Source organism: Gymnoscopelus microlampas (assembly GCF_963454915.1).
Source record: "Gymnoscopelus microlampas genome assembly, chromosome: 15".
Lineage (NCBI taxonomy): Eukaryota > Metazoa > Chordata > Actinopteri > Myctophiformes > Myctophidae > Gymnoscopelus > Gymnoscopelus microlampas.
Window position 1 is genome coordinate 3,379,073 of NC_139952.1, and position 16,172 is coordinate 3,395,244.

At 41.4% G+C, this 16,172-nt stretch overlaps 2 protein-coding genes across 6 annotated transcripts in view; both read left to right on the forward strand.

Annotated features, from left to right (window-relative positions):
• The first annotated feature begins 276 nt into the window (after positions 1 to 276).
• LOC311062285 (protein NLRC3-like) overlaps positions 277 to 16,172 on the forward strand; it is a 63,795-nt gene continuing 47,899 nt past the window's right edge. Inside the window, exon 1 of the mRNA XM_084081197.1 lies at positions 277 to 618. The gene's annotated coding sequence lies outside the window, so the exon portion shown is untranslated. The remainder of the gene's footprint in view (positions 619 to 16,172) is intronic.
• LOC311061516 (uncharacterized protein) lies at positions 5,390 to 12,522 on the forward strand. 5 transcript variants are annotated; one of them, XR_014602401.1, is made up of 10 exons: positions 5,390 to 6,395; positions 8,298 to 8,356; positions 8,551 to 8,695; positions 8,913 to 9,108; positions 9,427 to 9,514; positions 9,861 to 9,977; positions 10,618 to 10,758; positions 11,170 to 11,324; positions 11,626 to 11,718; positions 12,130 to 12,522. XR_014602401.1 is itself a non-coding variant. In XM_084080175.1 (10 exons), the coding sequence occupies exons 4-7, from the start codon at positions 9,018 to 9,020 to the stop codon at positions 10,756 to 10,758; spliced, it is 354 nt and encodes a 117-aa protein (XP_083936301.1). In that variant the 5' UTR covers positions 5,390 to 6,395; positions 8,298 to 8,356; positions 8,551 to 8,695; positions 8,913 to 9,017; the 3' UTR covers positions 11,170 to 11,324; positions 11,626 to 11,718; positions 12,130 to 12,522. The 5 variants fall into 5 exon arrangements, 4 of the variants coding, with proteins under 4 accessions (XP_083936301.1, XP_083936303.1, XP_083936304.1 ...); XM_084080175.1 differs by having other exon boundaries at positions 8,913 to 9,023; positions 10,616 to 10,758; XM_084080177.1 differs by having other exon boundaries at positions 8,913 to 9,023; positions 10,616 to 10,738.

Below are 16,172 nucleotides of genomic sequence, written 5' to 3' on the forward strand. Positions count from 1 at the left end.
ATGTACAGTATAGTATAGACCAATTATTTGTTTACTAACATTTTGACTGGACGCACAGGTGATTGTTTCACGCAATCAATTCCCAACCTGTTGTTTCGGGGTGCGCTGGTTTCAGCACACCCCAACCCCCTCTTGTGTGTTGGCTAGTGAGGCGCGTCCTAGCGAGAGCTGATAGAATGGGTTTCATTGCGCGCATACTGGTTGCACGCATACTGGTTCTCATCAGTGTGACGTCGTCTGTTAAGGGGTCTATGGTCTGGTAAAGCTGTGGCTGTTCCTTTAATAAAGAACAATCTGTTTGTTTCTGCAAACAGTAGAATTTTAGAATATGGATTTGATATTTGATGATTTGATGAGTAGGTGAAGCGTATGTCATTGTATAGTACAAACAATAATTACATGTATGTCCCTTTTAGTTGTTGCATGGGGAATTTGCCACAGTACATTTGCACACGTGTGGAATGTGTGTGTACATAAATTAATAATTGTAAGATCAATTCTAACAGTTTTGTTTGAACTTATAGATAAACATGTATATAATACTGTTTATTTTCTTTGTTTTCAGTGATGGCCAGCTGGAAACACCAGGTAACAATAGATTGTTACTAAACCACCTTGGTGAGTCATGCATCTATGTCTCAGAGTCTGACAGCTTCAATGAGTTTGTCAGATAAACATTTCATTCATTAAGTCAGGGGTCTTCAACGTTTCAGGCCAAGGACCCCTAGCTGAGAGAGAGATGAAGCAGGGACCCCCTCTATATTGTATACAATTTAGTTTCAGATTAAACTTTTTTTTGTTTACTTGGTACTGCTCTTTTTTCCCTCTACACCTATACTTCTTTGCCAAAAATAGCCGTTGTGAGCTTGTAGATCTGCTATTTTTGGCTTAAGTTCTCCTCAGAAAAGGGATGCTAGGGTTCAAGTGGTTAATGTAAAAAAATAATCATATCACACAAAGATTTGGCGGACCCCCTGTAGTAACTCTGAGGACCCCCTAGGGCAGGGGTTGACACTAAGGTCTCAGAGGCACTTGCCCGTCGGCCAAGTACAGGTCATGTTCTACTTGCCCAAAGGTCATGCCCACTTGCCCGAAAAGTAAATCGTCCATTATAAAATGATAGGTAAACTTTGAATTACCGTTCAATTTAACACTTATTTTTTTACTTTCTGGGGCTGTGAGATATAAAATGTCCTCATTTTTCATGCCAAATACCTACATAGCTGTGAAAATGACTATGGGCTCGCTCACACTTGTTATTTTATATTTTTAAGTGTAGCGACAGTGAAAACAACACATTATAGCAGTGCTCTTATCTTACATTCCACAGATCAGAAGACAGAGCTCTGGCCACGTTCAGGTGTTTAGACAGAAATCTCTTGTTGTGTTTTTAGACGGTTGTGTCCCCTCTCAAACAAGCACTTGCCCGGTCGGGCAATTAACCTGAAAGCAAACTCCACCTGCCCGCAAGTTTTATTTACCTGCCAGGGGCAGGTAGGCAGCCCTTAGTGTCAATGCCTGCCCTAGGGGTCCCGGACCCCCTGTTGAAGACCCCTGCATTAAGTGAACAAAACACCCTCAACCTCCCCAGTAACACTGTTCTATCTTTTCCTTAAATGAGTCTTTGTTATTGTATGTGGTTAATGTGCACCCTCTAGTGGACTCATTGTACAACTACACCACCTGATCTCTTTGATTTCTCTGCTGTAGAGTTTTAAACTGATTCATCGTCTCAGAACTGGACTCACCACTTAGCTAGGTTTGACTCCATTGTATTTTATCCACTGTTAATACAGGCTGGATGTAGAAAATAAAGCACTTGTTATCAGTACAGTAGGCTTATAGAGTTTGATTTTCCCAAGTCTTTACCATTCTTTGTTAATCTGTTCTCTGGCCTTCTTGACAGCAGTGGTCATGTGATGCCTGTCCAGATTACAATTAGTTAAATATTCAATGTGATTGATTGAATACTTTATTAGTCAAAAATGTAAACAGAACATGACCACACGCATCATGACTGTAGGTTTACTGCCTGTGTTTTATCATATACAGTAACATGAATTAAAACGGAATAGTCATATAGCCTGTCCAGATTACAATAGTAGTTTGAAAATAATTACAGCAAATGAATAAGTGGATTCATTGGACATTATATTATGTAAAAAACTAACAAAGTAGGAACAGTTAAATAATCAATTTAAAAATGCTGTACAAATTATGAATGTGTTTATTCCGTATTTAAAGTATGTAAACTGTTATTATCTCAGCCAATACATTGTTTTAAAGTGAGCTCTGCTTTTGAAAAGTGCAATAGTTTGCATTAGTCATGTAAAACTGTAATAGACCTTTCGCTAAGCTCCAACCCTGAATAGCAATTGACCAATAGTAGAGCAGACCACTATTGGCGTCTGCCATGGTCTTAGACAAGCAGACCTTTCCTAGCCTGGTTCCATACCATAGACCCCGCCCACTGTCTGAGTGGACTGCCTCTTGGTCTGGAGTTGTAAATGTGAACCCAGGACTTCTCCGGTACAAAATGCGTTGTCCAATGAGAGGCGGAGGTGGGCGTGGGGATCCCTTAGGATTGGTTTAGGGAATTTCTAATCCCCTCCCCCTTGTAATCCCCGACACTGGAGCCAATTTCAGACTGAAGCTCTACGCAACTTCAGTCTGATAATCAGGCTAGACCTTTCCTTCTAATGTATACGGTACCTTATAATACAGATTATTTTCAACAACATTAGTAAATAGAAAATGAACAGTACAATCCCAGATAGCAAAATATGGTTATTCAACGTTGAATTATAGTGGTTAGGGTTGATTTTTGGTTACGATTGAAGACTGATGGTTTTTCAACATTGAATCACTGTTGTATTGCAGTGCAAAATTCAATGATTGAAATGCCAACATTGAATCAGCGTTTAATCTATGGTGCAAATTCAATGATTGTGATGCCAACATTGAATCAGCGTTTTATCTATGGTGCAAATTCAATGATTGAAATGCCAACATTGAATCAGCGTTTAATCTATGGTGCAAATTCAATGATTGAAATGCCAACATTGAATCAGCGTTTTATCTATGGTGCAAATTCAATGATTGAAATGCCAACATTGAATCAGCGTTGAATCTATGGTGCAAATTCAATGATTGAAATGCCAACATTGAATCAGCATTGAATCTATGCTGTTTGCCTTTTTCTTTTCTTTTTTCTTGATGGGGGGAGGGGGGGAGGCACACCCCTCCTCACACCCCCCCTCCCCCCATTTAATGATTGAAATGACAACATTGATTCAACGTTTTATCCATGCAGTTTGCCGTTTTCTTTTCTTTTTTTCTTGTTGGGGGGAGGGGGGGCAACCCCCTCCTCCCCCTCCCCCCTCCTCCCATTTAATTATTGAAATACCAACATTGATTCAATGTTGAATCTACACTGTAAAATCCAATAGCTATCTATACTTAAATAAATATAAGTTAGCTTTACTCATTTGTTACAATACTAGGTTTAATCAAGTAACGTGTACTAAAAAATACAATTTACTTATTGTTATTAAGTAAAGACATCTTTGTTTACTTGCCCAGAATCAGTAACATTTAATTGCACTGTGTTTAGTACACTCTTAAAAATGCTGGGTTATTTCTATAAACACATTGCTGGGTTGATTTGGCTGGGTCATAATTATGGGTTATTTGGGTACTGTAAACTGATGGGTCAAAGGGGTTATTAGGGCTTCAATTGCCTGCCTGGGTTATTTTTAACCCAGAGGTTGCTTTATTCATTTTCCCACTTGTGAATCATTCTGATACCTTCTTTTTGTCACTTCTCACATGAAAACACAAGGTACGTAACCTATATTTTATCACTATATTTGACCTATATTCATATAATGAGGGGGATCATTATAGGGATCTGTATTAATTGTAATATGGTACAATACTGTGCAAAGTATACACTGTAACAAATTTCTGTAATTTCTACAGTAAAAATGTACAGTAATTTACTGTTCTGTCATTTTACAATGTTTAACTGTATTTTGCAATGCATCATGGGAAAAAAATCATTACAGAAACTTGAACATCATCATCATTATCAGTTATTATCATCATTATTAATTGTATCCTTCATCTTCTTGTTTATGCCCCAAAATGACTGAAGAGCTGATCGATAATCCATTGTCCGATTGTTTCGGCGCACCCTAGGGGCCGAGACAATAGTGAAAAACTGTTTGAAAGGAGTAAAAACTAAATTGGACACCAAATTCTGGGTCAGCGCGTCGCCCCGAACGCGAACATATAACTCCCCTAACACACGGCCTTACCGTTCTCCTTAATTGGCTAGGGTCCAATGTCAAGTTATTATATGCGCAATAAAGCAATATATCTCGATACGATACGTTTTTCGAATCCGCCTTTCGGATATGTTGTACAGCTTGCCAAGACGCACACGTGGATGTCTTGTTTGTCCCGGTACGACACTCCTAAGTTGACCTCCTACACTATCGGAAGGCACATAGAGTCTTAAACCTTAAGACCATACCAAAGGACAAAGTCAGAAAAAAAAATGTGCCGTACTGGGACAAACAAGACATCCACACGTGCGTCTCAGCCAGCTCTACAACATATCCAAAAAGTGGACCCTAAGTCCTTATCGTATTCGAGATATTGAGCGAGATAGCGAAGCCGTAACCATAGCCAATTAAGGGATAATTAAATCATGATTTGATATGAGGGTTTGATGATTTCAAATTTTAGCATTATTTTACATGTAGATTTGGAAAAAAAATATATCGGGGTTATCACGGGCCTGGAACACCCTAAAACCAACCAGAAAGTGGCCTTTTGAGGCACTTCCTGTTTTCCGAGAAAAATATAACTTACATATTTGGAATCAGCGTCATCACATTAGTCTAAAGCCAGAGTATCGAAGAAAAATACAATTTCTAAAAATGTAACGAGGGTTGACCTTTGCAGTCTTTTCGCTGAACTTTGAGCTTTATCAGTGTCTAAAAAAATCAAGGCTGGTGCCAAAAAATCTGGCTTACTCTCAATATGGATGGAGAGAAGTTTTAGATTTTTAAAAAATATCTGGAGCGATTAGTTCCAGATTTTGTGCTCAACAAAATCTGTTTTTTATTCAAAAGTCAACGTCCAATCTTTTTGGTGAGCTTTTGTATTTCTCAAGGTCATAGAAAATCGAGACCTATCCCATTCGATTCAGCGTCCTTTTCTAAGTCTGAAAAAGTTTTTTTTAATTTAAAAATAAAATATTTTAAAAAAAATGTGAGAAAAGCTAGACTTTGAACTATTTCAAAAATCTTTAACTTCTTATTAAACAATTCTAGACTATTGTTTAACCTACCATTCAACTCTAAATCATCTAAATAAGAGGGTTGAAGGGTCAAAATAAAATAATGATAATAATAATATGTTTGTGAAAAAAGCTTCAAGTTTATGAAACTTTAACGCTTGTTTAAGCCACTTTTTAAGGGTCATACAAAATCAAAACCTAGCCCATTCAATTCAGCGTCCTCTTCTGAGTCTGAAAACATGTTTTTTAATTAAAACAAAATATTTTAGAAAAATGTGAGAAAAGCTAAACTTTGAACTATTTCAAAAATCTATAACTTCTTATTGCAGATCGGCTATTTTCTTTTTTTCTCTCTTTCTTATATTATTTGACAATTTGGCCAATGTTTGACCAGTTTATAGTATAGTTTGTTGATTACTTGTATTACAGTCTTTTTCTTTGATTTGTTTTCATTTATTTTCTAAGGTATTAAAATTATTACTTAAATTGTCAGGGTCTCGACCCACAGGTTGAGAACCGCAGACATCCTTCATGCACAAGGCGGACAGTGTTGCCAGATTTTGCGATAGAAATAAGCAACCAGGTCTATGGAAATTAGCCCAAAAGAAGCAACTATGACTAATTGAAAATAGCCAATCTACAAGCTCACAACGGGTTGCGATGCGACGCGCTGTGAGCTTGTAGATCTGCTATTTTAAAACAAAACTCTTATCTGGAAGAAAATGTGAAAAATTAGGAATATTTTTGAAACATTTTAATACGAATCTTGTATTGGGGGTCCCCCCTGGCATAACATGTGTTCAGATGGGGGTCCGTTGATTGGATAATAGCCTACATATTAATCTGGGGGTCCTTGACATGAAAATGTTTGAGAACCACCACTGGTTTAAACGACAGTAAGGAAGCAAGCCCAAAAAACTTCACAGAAAAAGAAGCCCAAAGTCGCTTATAATAAGCGGATATGGCAACACTGAAGGCGGAGCTTGTTAGTTTTGAAATCACACCGGAAGGCAGAGGAAACGGCTGTTGGCTGAGAGATTTCTTTTTCAAACCGGGGTGCTTTCGTGTTTACTGTACTAGATAACAGGTAAGTTTAATTAGTTTATGGAATTAAAATGTTATCCAAACACGGTCGTACACGGTTACATGAACTAACACGTTCATGTAACCGTGCACGACCGAGTTTTAGCCATGGTTCACACAACGCTCGTCCTTTCACGAGCCTCATAGCCGGAATTTCAACCTGTTTTTTGCACTTTCAACCCGTACATCAACATAAATATTCATACTTCAACTATAAAGTGCTTACCCCACGGCCACGAATGTTACAATTTTAATCGGGTGTGTCTAAGTACCCGCATCTTCCGTATTGTTGAATAAAAGATATTTTAATCCGATCGGTGGCCATTTTCTCATAGTTGTAATGCATGTGTATAATGTAATACACCTCCCAACCGACGGTCGCGTAGTTTAAAGCATACAGAAAACTCGGAGAAAATGGCCACCGATCGGATTAAAATTACTTTTATTGAACAATACAGGAGGTACGGATACTTAGACCCTCCCGATTCAAATTGTAACATCCTTGGCCCTGGGCTAAGTGCTTTATATTTGAAATCTGAACGTTTATGTATGGGTTGTAAATGTAGAAAACGTCATGATATGATCATGTTTCAGGACTAACGGTTTATCAACCGCGTTTACATAGAAAGCAATGTGTTTGCACCATTTAATATAAATGTATGATGTTACAATGCGACCAGGCATCCTAAAACGTTAAAATATGATTCAACTTGTTAGTTGTAACATTAGCTCTTAAAAGAGAGCTAATGTTGGCCACATATCCCTTTGGTGAGGCCACATTTGTTTTGACTGTAATTATTATTTTATATATGAATCTTGTTTTTAACCTACAGTAAAAAGTAAAATAATTTAATTAAGAGACAGAGAGTACAAATGGTACCAATGTATCCTTAAGGAGAATAAATTAACATTGAGGATTTTAGTGTGCAGACAAATTTGGTAATCCGTTTTTTAACTTAAGTTTAGTTTTGCAGACAGTAGCTAACAAAAGCAGGTAATGTTTATCATCAAAGTGGGCTCCAGGGACCCTCAGGGGTCATTGGGGGGTTTCCATGTGGTTCCCAGCTAAATGAGATTATATAGCATGAAACTCAGTTTAACCACTTAAACCCTATAAATTGCCTATTTGAAAATGGCAGATCCACAAGCTCACAGTGCATGGTGATGCGTTGTGAGGGTGTAGATCAGCTATTAAAAAACAGTATAAACAACATTTGTGGAATATTTTTGAAACACTTTTGTAAATCTTGAGTCCTTAGCCAAGTACATACTAATTAGGGGGTCCTTGACATGAACATGTTTGAGAACCACTGATTTCATTTGTATAACATGAGTTCATTAATCAGTATGCATTGTGAAACACTTTGCCAAGTTCATCAGAAGAACTGGTTATCACACACCTTCAATTAACCCATTAAGACCTGAGGCCGATTCTACAAAATGTCTTCTAAATTTATTTGTTTTTAACTTGTGTTATTATGTCAGTGGTTCTCAAACTTTTTCATGTCAAGGACCCCAAAATGTATATGTATTTGGCCACAGACCCTCATCTCAAAATATTTTGTTCTAGGGACCCCCAGAAACAAAGATTTGAGTTACAAATGTTCATTAAAAATTCAAAGATTTGCACACATTTTCAAGATTTTTCTAAAATAACAGATCTACAAGCTCGTAGCGCAGCACTCGGTGCCACGCTATGAGCTTGTATATCTGCTGTTTTTGAGTAGCCAAAGTGTAAAATAATGCTTTTTAGGTCAAATCTAAAAATGACACAGAATCGAATGCACTTAAAAAGCGCATAACCATTCAGTGTTCAATTCAGGGATTTGAATCGTCATATATTTGTAACAATGATTACTGTCTCATTTCATCGTTCTTTGACAAACTTCTACCATCTATTTAACAGGCCGTCACCAAGAAAGCCCTTGCCTTAATTTGGATGGTACTACAGTTGGCAGTGGCTATGTAAGTCATCAATCAATCAACACAAAAAGGAGAACACTCCATACACACACACACACCTAAAAGAAATGTGCTCAAAGTTTTTCCTAGTGCACAGTCACACGCACATTTTTGGATTGCTCCTTAAAATCCCATGTAACCATCTTCATGGTTTACGCCAGGCAAATTTAAGCTGAACCTAATTGTCTCTTTTACAGGCAGCTTGGTACACACCTGGCCGGGGAAAAAAACCTGCTACAGACTTCCTGGAGGAGCGATTGAGGAACACCAGGAAGCGCATGAGAAGGCTGAAACGACCACACCACCAAGAACCAGAGGAACAGACCGTCCCTAGTACACCAGGTAATACTAATAACCAATGTTAATTATCCCCACCAGGCTAGATTGGACAGATGCAAGGGATTATATTTGCGGTCCCATGACTCTTCTGTCCATCATCTTCTAAAAACTAGTCTCAGGCACCGCTGGACCGATTGGCGACTTTTCACACACTCCAAGTAGGCCAGAACCTCAAATACTTGAAATCAGCTATAATGAATCTGTACTTATCATTCAACAGAATCTGATGTGCCTCCTGAAAAACTTATTGAAATGGTTGAATGGATGAAGGTCAATAGGTGTCCAGTGTCCCAGGTTGAGGACTACATGAATCAAACATCTCTACATGGAGGCAAGTGGATTCGCAGCAATGGAACTAAAGGCCTACCGGAAATATTGGCGTATAGTTCCCTAGGCTTGTAGACAATCCTGGCATGGTAATACATTATTTTGTTATTGCAGTTTTGCCTATTTGAATGATACTATATTTGACTGATACTCTGCAATGCACTACAAGTTTATGTTTAACCACCTAGACCCTACAATATATACTTTGTAGACAGGAGTCCACAGGGTTCTACTTGGTCCACTCCTTTTTTCTCAAACTGTTGTCACACAATGGTGTGTTTATCAAAGAGCTTATCTACAATACCCTACTGCTTGCATACACTCTTATAAGTAGACTCATAAGTGATTTTATTTTAATTTTCTCATTTTACAATTGTTTATATAATGTTATGTTCTCTTCTGTGTAGACCCAATCCTTCGATCTCCTAATCTCTCCACCTGGTGTGGAGAATTTGATTTGTGGGATTCCTCAAGAGGAAGAACTGCACACTTCAGGTGGGGGTTTCATTTAACATAATGGTTAAGTAAACAATAATGAACTGTAACTATGTTTCTTAGCAGGTGCTGAGGTTATGAGTTGGGTCTCTTGGATTCTTTCCTGCTTTCTTCACTGTCCTCTGGTCATAGAGATTCTGAAGGGCAGAGCGCTTAGACCCCAAGGCGGTTACCCTCGGCACAACTTTGGGGTTTCACATAATGATATCTGGGTGGTTTTCTATCAGCTGACATGAAAAGCATTCTCTGACCGGGTCAGCCTGTGACTGAGCACTTGGCGTTCAGATAAAACTTGTATTCTGACCATGTGACATTGGTGTAAAATCACTCCTCTGTGTTTGCATAGGTGCACAACACATGCAGTTTGAGTCAGCCTGGGCCCTGACCAGAATCCCCTCAGCTACCTTCCTGCCAACACGCACTGTGCCCATCTTCATCTGTCTACAAGGACATCCGGGAACAGGTTAGCACCTTTTTACCCACGAATAACAGAGCAACATAAGTTTAGTTGGGAATTAACTGTCCAATTGAACTATCAGGGCGACATATGAAAATATGCTTTAGAGGAATGTCTGGTGCTGTATGCAGTTTGGAACCCAGGATGTAAGGTGATGGAGACCATTACACAAGAGGTGTATATATGGAGCTGACTAATTTGTTTGCTGATTCCATGATGACACATTGAGGTTAGACACTCCATAATTGGGCGTAGCTGCATTTGGAACTCCTTATATCAGGGGTCTTAAACCTTTTCAGGCCAAGGACCCCCTAACTGAGAAAGAGATGAAGAAGGGACCCCCACTATATATTACATAAAATTGTGTTGCAGATTAAAGCTTTTCATAGATGTTGGATTCATGTTAATGTGTATTGTCAGACATTTAACGACTTAAACCGTCAATACTTAGTAAACTTTCACTCTGTACTTGGTCTGCTCTTTTTCCCCTCTTTGCCGAAAATAGCCGATCTACAAGCTCGCAACGCCTCGCGCTGCGAGGCGTTGTGAGCTTGTAGATCGGCCATTTTCGGCTAAAGTTGTCCGTAGAATAGGGATGCTATTGTTCAAGTGGTTTGTATAAAGAAACAATGATCTTATCACAGAGATTTGGCCGACCCCCTGTAGCAACTCTGAAGACCCCCTAGGAGTCCCAGACCCCCTGTTGAAGACCCCTGCCCTGTTATGGCTGACTCATGGTGACATGAGCGTGGCATGGGGGATCTCCTGTAAGCCAATTTTAATATAGGTAATTGTCTGATCACAGTTATGAGAAAAAGCGTTCATCTGTATACATTTATCTATTGAAGAATAGTGAAAATAGCAGATCTACAAGCTCGCAACATCTCGCAAAGTGATGTGTTGTGAACATGTAGGTCGGCTACTCTCACTATTTTTCAACATTTTTAAATGCCTGGCCTGTTCTGGCCATAGTACATAATGGTATTATTGGCCCCGGTCATTGTCAGTCATTTCTTTTTTGTTTACAAAGCCTAAAAGTCGGAACCGAAATGTAATTCGTCCAATGTTTAATGCCAAAACGGTTACATTGTTGATCATAATTATTTGTATGACAATTAACCAAATGTTTTCCTAATTTACACACTTTTTCAAATGTATTTAGTCACTGTATTTTGTTCTGTGGTTTGCTGTGTTGTAGGCTTATGCTGAGTTTAACAGGATCGCCACCACACACCTAGAGACAGACTTCTTTGATGCTCTGGATCGCTATACGCCACAATTGGTCACTATCTTAAAGTCCAAGAAAGGTGCCATTAGAGATAAATTATCCGGAATTGTGCAGCAAATTGATGGGTAAGTCTACAACATGCTTCTTATATTTGTAATTATCATGACTAAGTTTATGTACAACCTATTACCCCAAATAGTACTTATGCTTCCCGGCTGTATTACAGAGTGTTAAAGTATTGCTAACTATTGATCGTTGTTGATAACTAAATGCTGTGGATTGTACTATTTTTAAATCACATCTCCAATCAGCAACTGTTCTCTGCAACTGTTCATCAAACATATATTGTGGTGTTTCATGCTGTAACTGTACTGTAACTTGTGATGGTCAGATCTTGAACTTTATTTGTTCATTATCCACTTGTAGAAACCCGACGTGACCGCGCTGGGTAGGCTTGTTCTCCGAGGCCTCCTTCTTCTGCTTGGAGATGACCACAGCAGTTTCTACACCACTGTCTTGGTAAGTTCTCATAGTTACACCTTAAAGGTCCAGTGAAATTACATTTTCGTTAATTTTATTTTGAAGTTTCAGTCTGAAACGGCCTTGCAAACCAATCACAAGGTTCAATCCCTTCAGGCTATAGCACGGTGGAATCTCACTCACATGGTGTGCAGTGTAAGTGTTTGTAGCCTGCACTCACACGTTGCTCAAGGGAGAGAGAGATGGCCACTATGCAGAATGTTTGTTACCAAGTTGCTTATTTCTAGCCTAAAATGTTTTCAGATACATATTTTACTGTGCTGTTTACCATGAGTAATATACTGTCAAAAACAGTAGGCCAACCAATGTTGATAAAACTTCTCAATGCAGATGTGTGTGAAGTGTCTACATTTCCCTGTTGTAATGTTGTTTTTGTTTGGTTCTGTACAGGATTGTGACAGCGAAAGTGAAGACGCCTGGTCAGAGGTATCGGTCGGATTGCTGACTGTGAGCAGTGAAGATTCACCTCCCTCAGATGGTGTCGACCTTCAGCCAGTGTCAACAGCCATCATCCTTGAAGGAGGTATTGTGATGGATAATTTCCATAACCTCCCTCAAGCACCGTGCCTGCTGTCTAGCCTGACGTATGCACTCAATTTGAAGTACCCTAATGATATGAAGAACATATTGAACTTTATTCAAAGAGTGATGCTTGGCTTGGGAAAGGAAAAAACTACCCCCCAAACTGCAAAGTCTTAAAAACCTCCTGTCATTTTAGAAAGATTGTATAGTGGATAACTGGTAGGCAGGTTGTCCTCAGCCCTCCTTTGTGACAGTAGACTAAAATGCATGTGTGACGGTGGCCAGGTTGTCACATGTAACTTGCCACTTCTTTTTAGAATGCTGACACTCTTTACTTTGTCTCAATAATAAATAAATAACAATACACATTAAACTCACAACAATAAAATATCAGTTGCACGGTAAAGTGCGGGGTGCGTAATTACTGTGAGAATAATACTGTTTGTTAGGTACTGCAAGACTACGCCACCTTTTTATTTAAGAGGTAGGGTCCTCTGTAACACTCTTTCTTAGGCTATTCACAGGTTCGAGTTTACCCAGGTAAGTACAATACTTTTAAATGAGAACAACACTTCAACACATATCCCTTGGAGAAAGCTGGACGGAAACAGGTTTGTATAAAAAGGTAATCTATTTTATTAAGCTAATACAGTGGCGTCTATAAGCCATAAAATATTGAAAAGCATAAACAAAATATAACACTAATTCTAAAACCTCAACCTCCTAATGCGCCCACTAACTAACTAAAATACAGGAATACAGACAATCACCAAACACTAAAAACAGACAGGGCTTGTGCAAACTATAGCAAATAAATAATGAATTTAGCGTTAAAGTGCCAACTATTACTGAAGCAGTAAAGTGCCAAGTGCCAATTCAATTGCTATATGTCATATACTCATCACGGTTCAATGCAAAAGGTGGGAATGTCCTTATATGGGGTTTAACTGGAGCGGGGGTTTAGGCCAGGAATCACTGTCTCTTCTTGTCTTCGTGCGTATTGCCTGCAATCATAGAAACTAGAACCAGTTCATCTGTTCAGGTATATTTCACATATGAGGTTTAGGACCGTGGGTTTATAAAGGTAACGTTGCATAGAAGGACACTTACTCGCCCGCCAGACTGTACGTCTGGCTTTGAGGGTGTGAAGCGCGCAACGTTATCGCCACTGGACCTCTCCTCCGTTCCTTGGTTCGTCTGTCTGTCCTCCCCGTCTCTGCTGCTACTGCGCCGTCTGCTCACCGTCCGCTGCTGGTGGCTTGGTACGTGCCGCGATCACTGTATTCCCCACCTCTGCTCCGTGGTATGTCTGCTCCTCCTGTGCACAACCGTCCCTTCTGGCTGTCACTTCCACACTGCCCTGTATGCCTGTCTCTCTGCTGTCCAAGTGGCTCGCGCTCACTTTTGAATAAGGTGGGCCACACCCTACTCCGCCCTCATTCGCTCTGCCACCAGCGTGACCTGGGGACATTGGCCGTCCGCTGTCACAAGGCCAATGTCACACAGCCTATAGGGGAGTCCAATGTCAAGTGGCTCGGGGACCGGGGGGAAATACATTGTCAACCATAAAACATGCAGTGCAGAAATATAGTTAAGAGAATGATGTTTTTAAGTGCGTAATACAGGTTTTTCATCATCAATAAAAAATGTTACAATTTGGTTTCACCCCCCTGCTTTGACCCTGTCACATCCCCCCCCACTTTTCCGTTGCCAGTCCCTGCAACTGTCCCTAATCATGTCCATACCTCTGGGGTGGCTGGCCTATATTTGCTCTTCCCGAGCGCCGTGGCTCATCTGGTGCTCTCGGGACGGAGAGAAACCCATAATACTGCGGCGTTGTTGCTTCTACCTGCTCGGGCTGCACTACAGCTGGGGGGTCCTCGTGGGGCGACCTGGGGGCTACACACACTTTCAACGCATTTCTATGTATGGTCTTTTCTCGCCCCCCCTTCTCGGGTCTGACTCGGTACACCAACCCCGTAGCTCCCACCTGTTCCATCACTGCGTAAGGCTCGGGGTCCCACCACGTACTCAATTTCCCCTGGCCATCTCTCTTCCTATTTCGAATCCACACTCTCTCTCCTGGTAATAGGGGTGTAATACCGGCCCTACGGTCATAAACCTGCTTTCTCCTCTTGGCCGTTTCTCCCATCCTCTCCCCTGCGGTCCTATAAGCTGTCGCCATTCTCTGTTGGTGGTCCTGTACCCAGCCACCCACTCCCATGCGCTCTTGCGCTGACTGCACTCCTAACTGGACATCTATAGGGCGCCTCAAATGTCGGCCAAACATTAAGTAGGCGGGGGCATAACCCGTAGCACTATGGATCGTGTTGTTATAAGCATGAACTAACTCGGGTAAGTGCTCATTCCATCTTCCTTGTTTATCAGTGTCTAGTGATCGCAACATGTTCAGTAATGTCTGATTAAATCGTTCCACTCCACCGTTCCCAGCCGGGTGGTACGGAGTGGTGCGACTTTTTGCAATACCATAAGTCTGACATAAATGGTGCATTAACTCGGACTCGAAGTTGGGGCCTCGATCTGAGTGGAACCGGGCCGGACAGCCGAACGGCTGGATAATATGCGTCCATAACGCACGGACAGTGGTGTGCGCAGTCTGGTCTCGGGTGGCAATAGCCCAACTATAACGGGTGAATAAGTCAGTAGCTACCAGAATGTTTTGCCACGCATCAGCAGGCCTACCTAATGTGAGGAAATCAATGGCTATTACTTCTAGTGGATATGAGACTTCAAAGGGTTGTAAGGGGGCCCGAGGCTCTGACCTGTTCCTCTGCAGGCTGCAGGCGACACAACCCTGTTGTAACTGACGCACCGCTCCCTCCATGCCTGGCCAATAGAACCGACGTCGCAGCTGGGCCAAGGTCCTCTCCAACCCAGCATGCGCCGCGGCCGTGTGGATTCCTCTCCATACCTCCTCTCTGCGTGAACCTGGACAAATGATCTGTGAGTATTGTTCTTTGGTATAAGGATCGGTCACCTTCCTATATAACACATGATTTCGTATAATCAGTTTGTTCCACTGGCGTAACAGTTGCCGCGCTCCCCGAGTCCAATTCTTCCTCTCCACCATATTAGGGGCTCTCCCCCGTTCCACGCACCTCTTCACCACCTGCACATCTGGATCCCGATCCTGCGTCTCTCTCCACTCATCCTCCCGGGCTGCTGGCGTCGATTGTACAGCCGCCACATCTACAGGCTGCACTGGGAACCGCGATAGGGCATCAGCGTTGGCGTTGTTTTTGCCCGGTCGATACTTGATGTCGAAAGTAAACGACGCAAGTTGAGCAGCCCACCGTTGTTCCACAGCTCCCAATCTAGCCGTTTGGAGATGCGCAACAGGGTTATTGTCCGTGAATATTGTGAATCGAGCGCCAGTGAGATAATCTTTAAACTTCTCGGTCACGGCCCATTTAAGGGCCAAAAGCTCCAATTTGAACGAGCTATAATTTGCGTCATTCTGCTCGGTCGGGTGGAGACTGCGGCTTGCATAAGCTATTACACGTTCGTGACCGTCTTGGACCTGGGCTAGAACCGCTCCCAACCCACGGCCACTCGCATCAGTGTAAACCACAAAAGGCTGTGTATAATCCGCATACGCTAACACCGGGGCTTGTGTGAGGGCACTCTTTAACGCATCAAACGCCCGCTGGCACTCCGAAGTCCACTCGACTTTACACTGGTGGGATTTTACGTCATTTGGGATTCCTATCAATAAGTTGTTTAAGGGTCGTGCTATAGCAGCAAAAGAGGACACGAAACGCCTATAGTAACCCGCTAGACCTAGAAACGCGCGGACCTCGCGGACCGTTGAGGGTGGTGTCCAGTCCCGCACTGCCACCACTTTCTCCGGATCGGGCCGCACTCCCTCTTTGTCCACGACATGGCCCAGA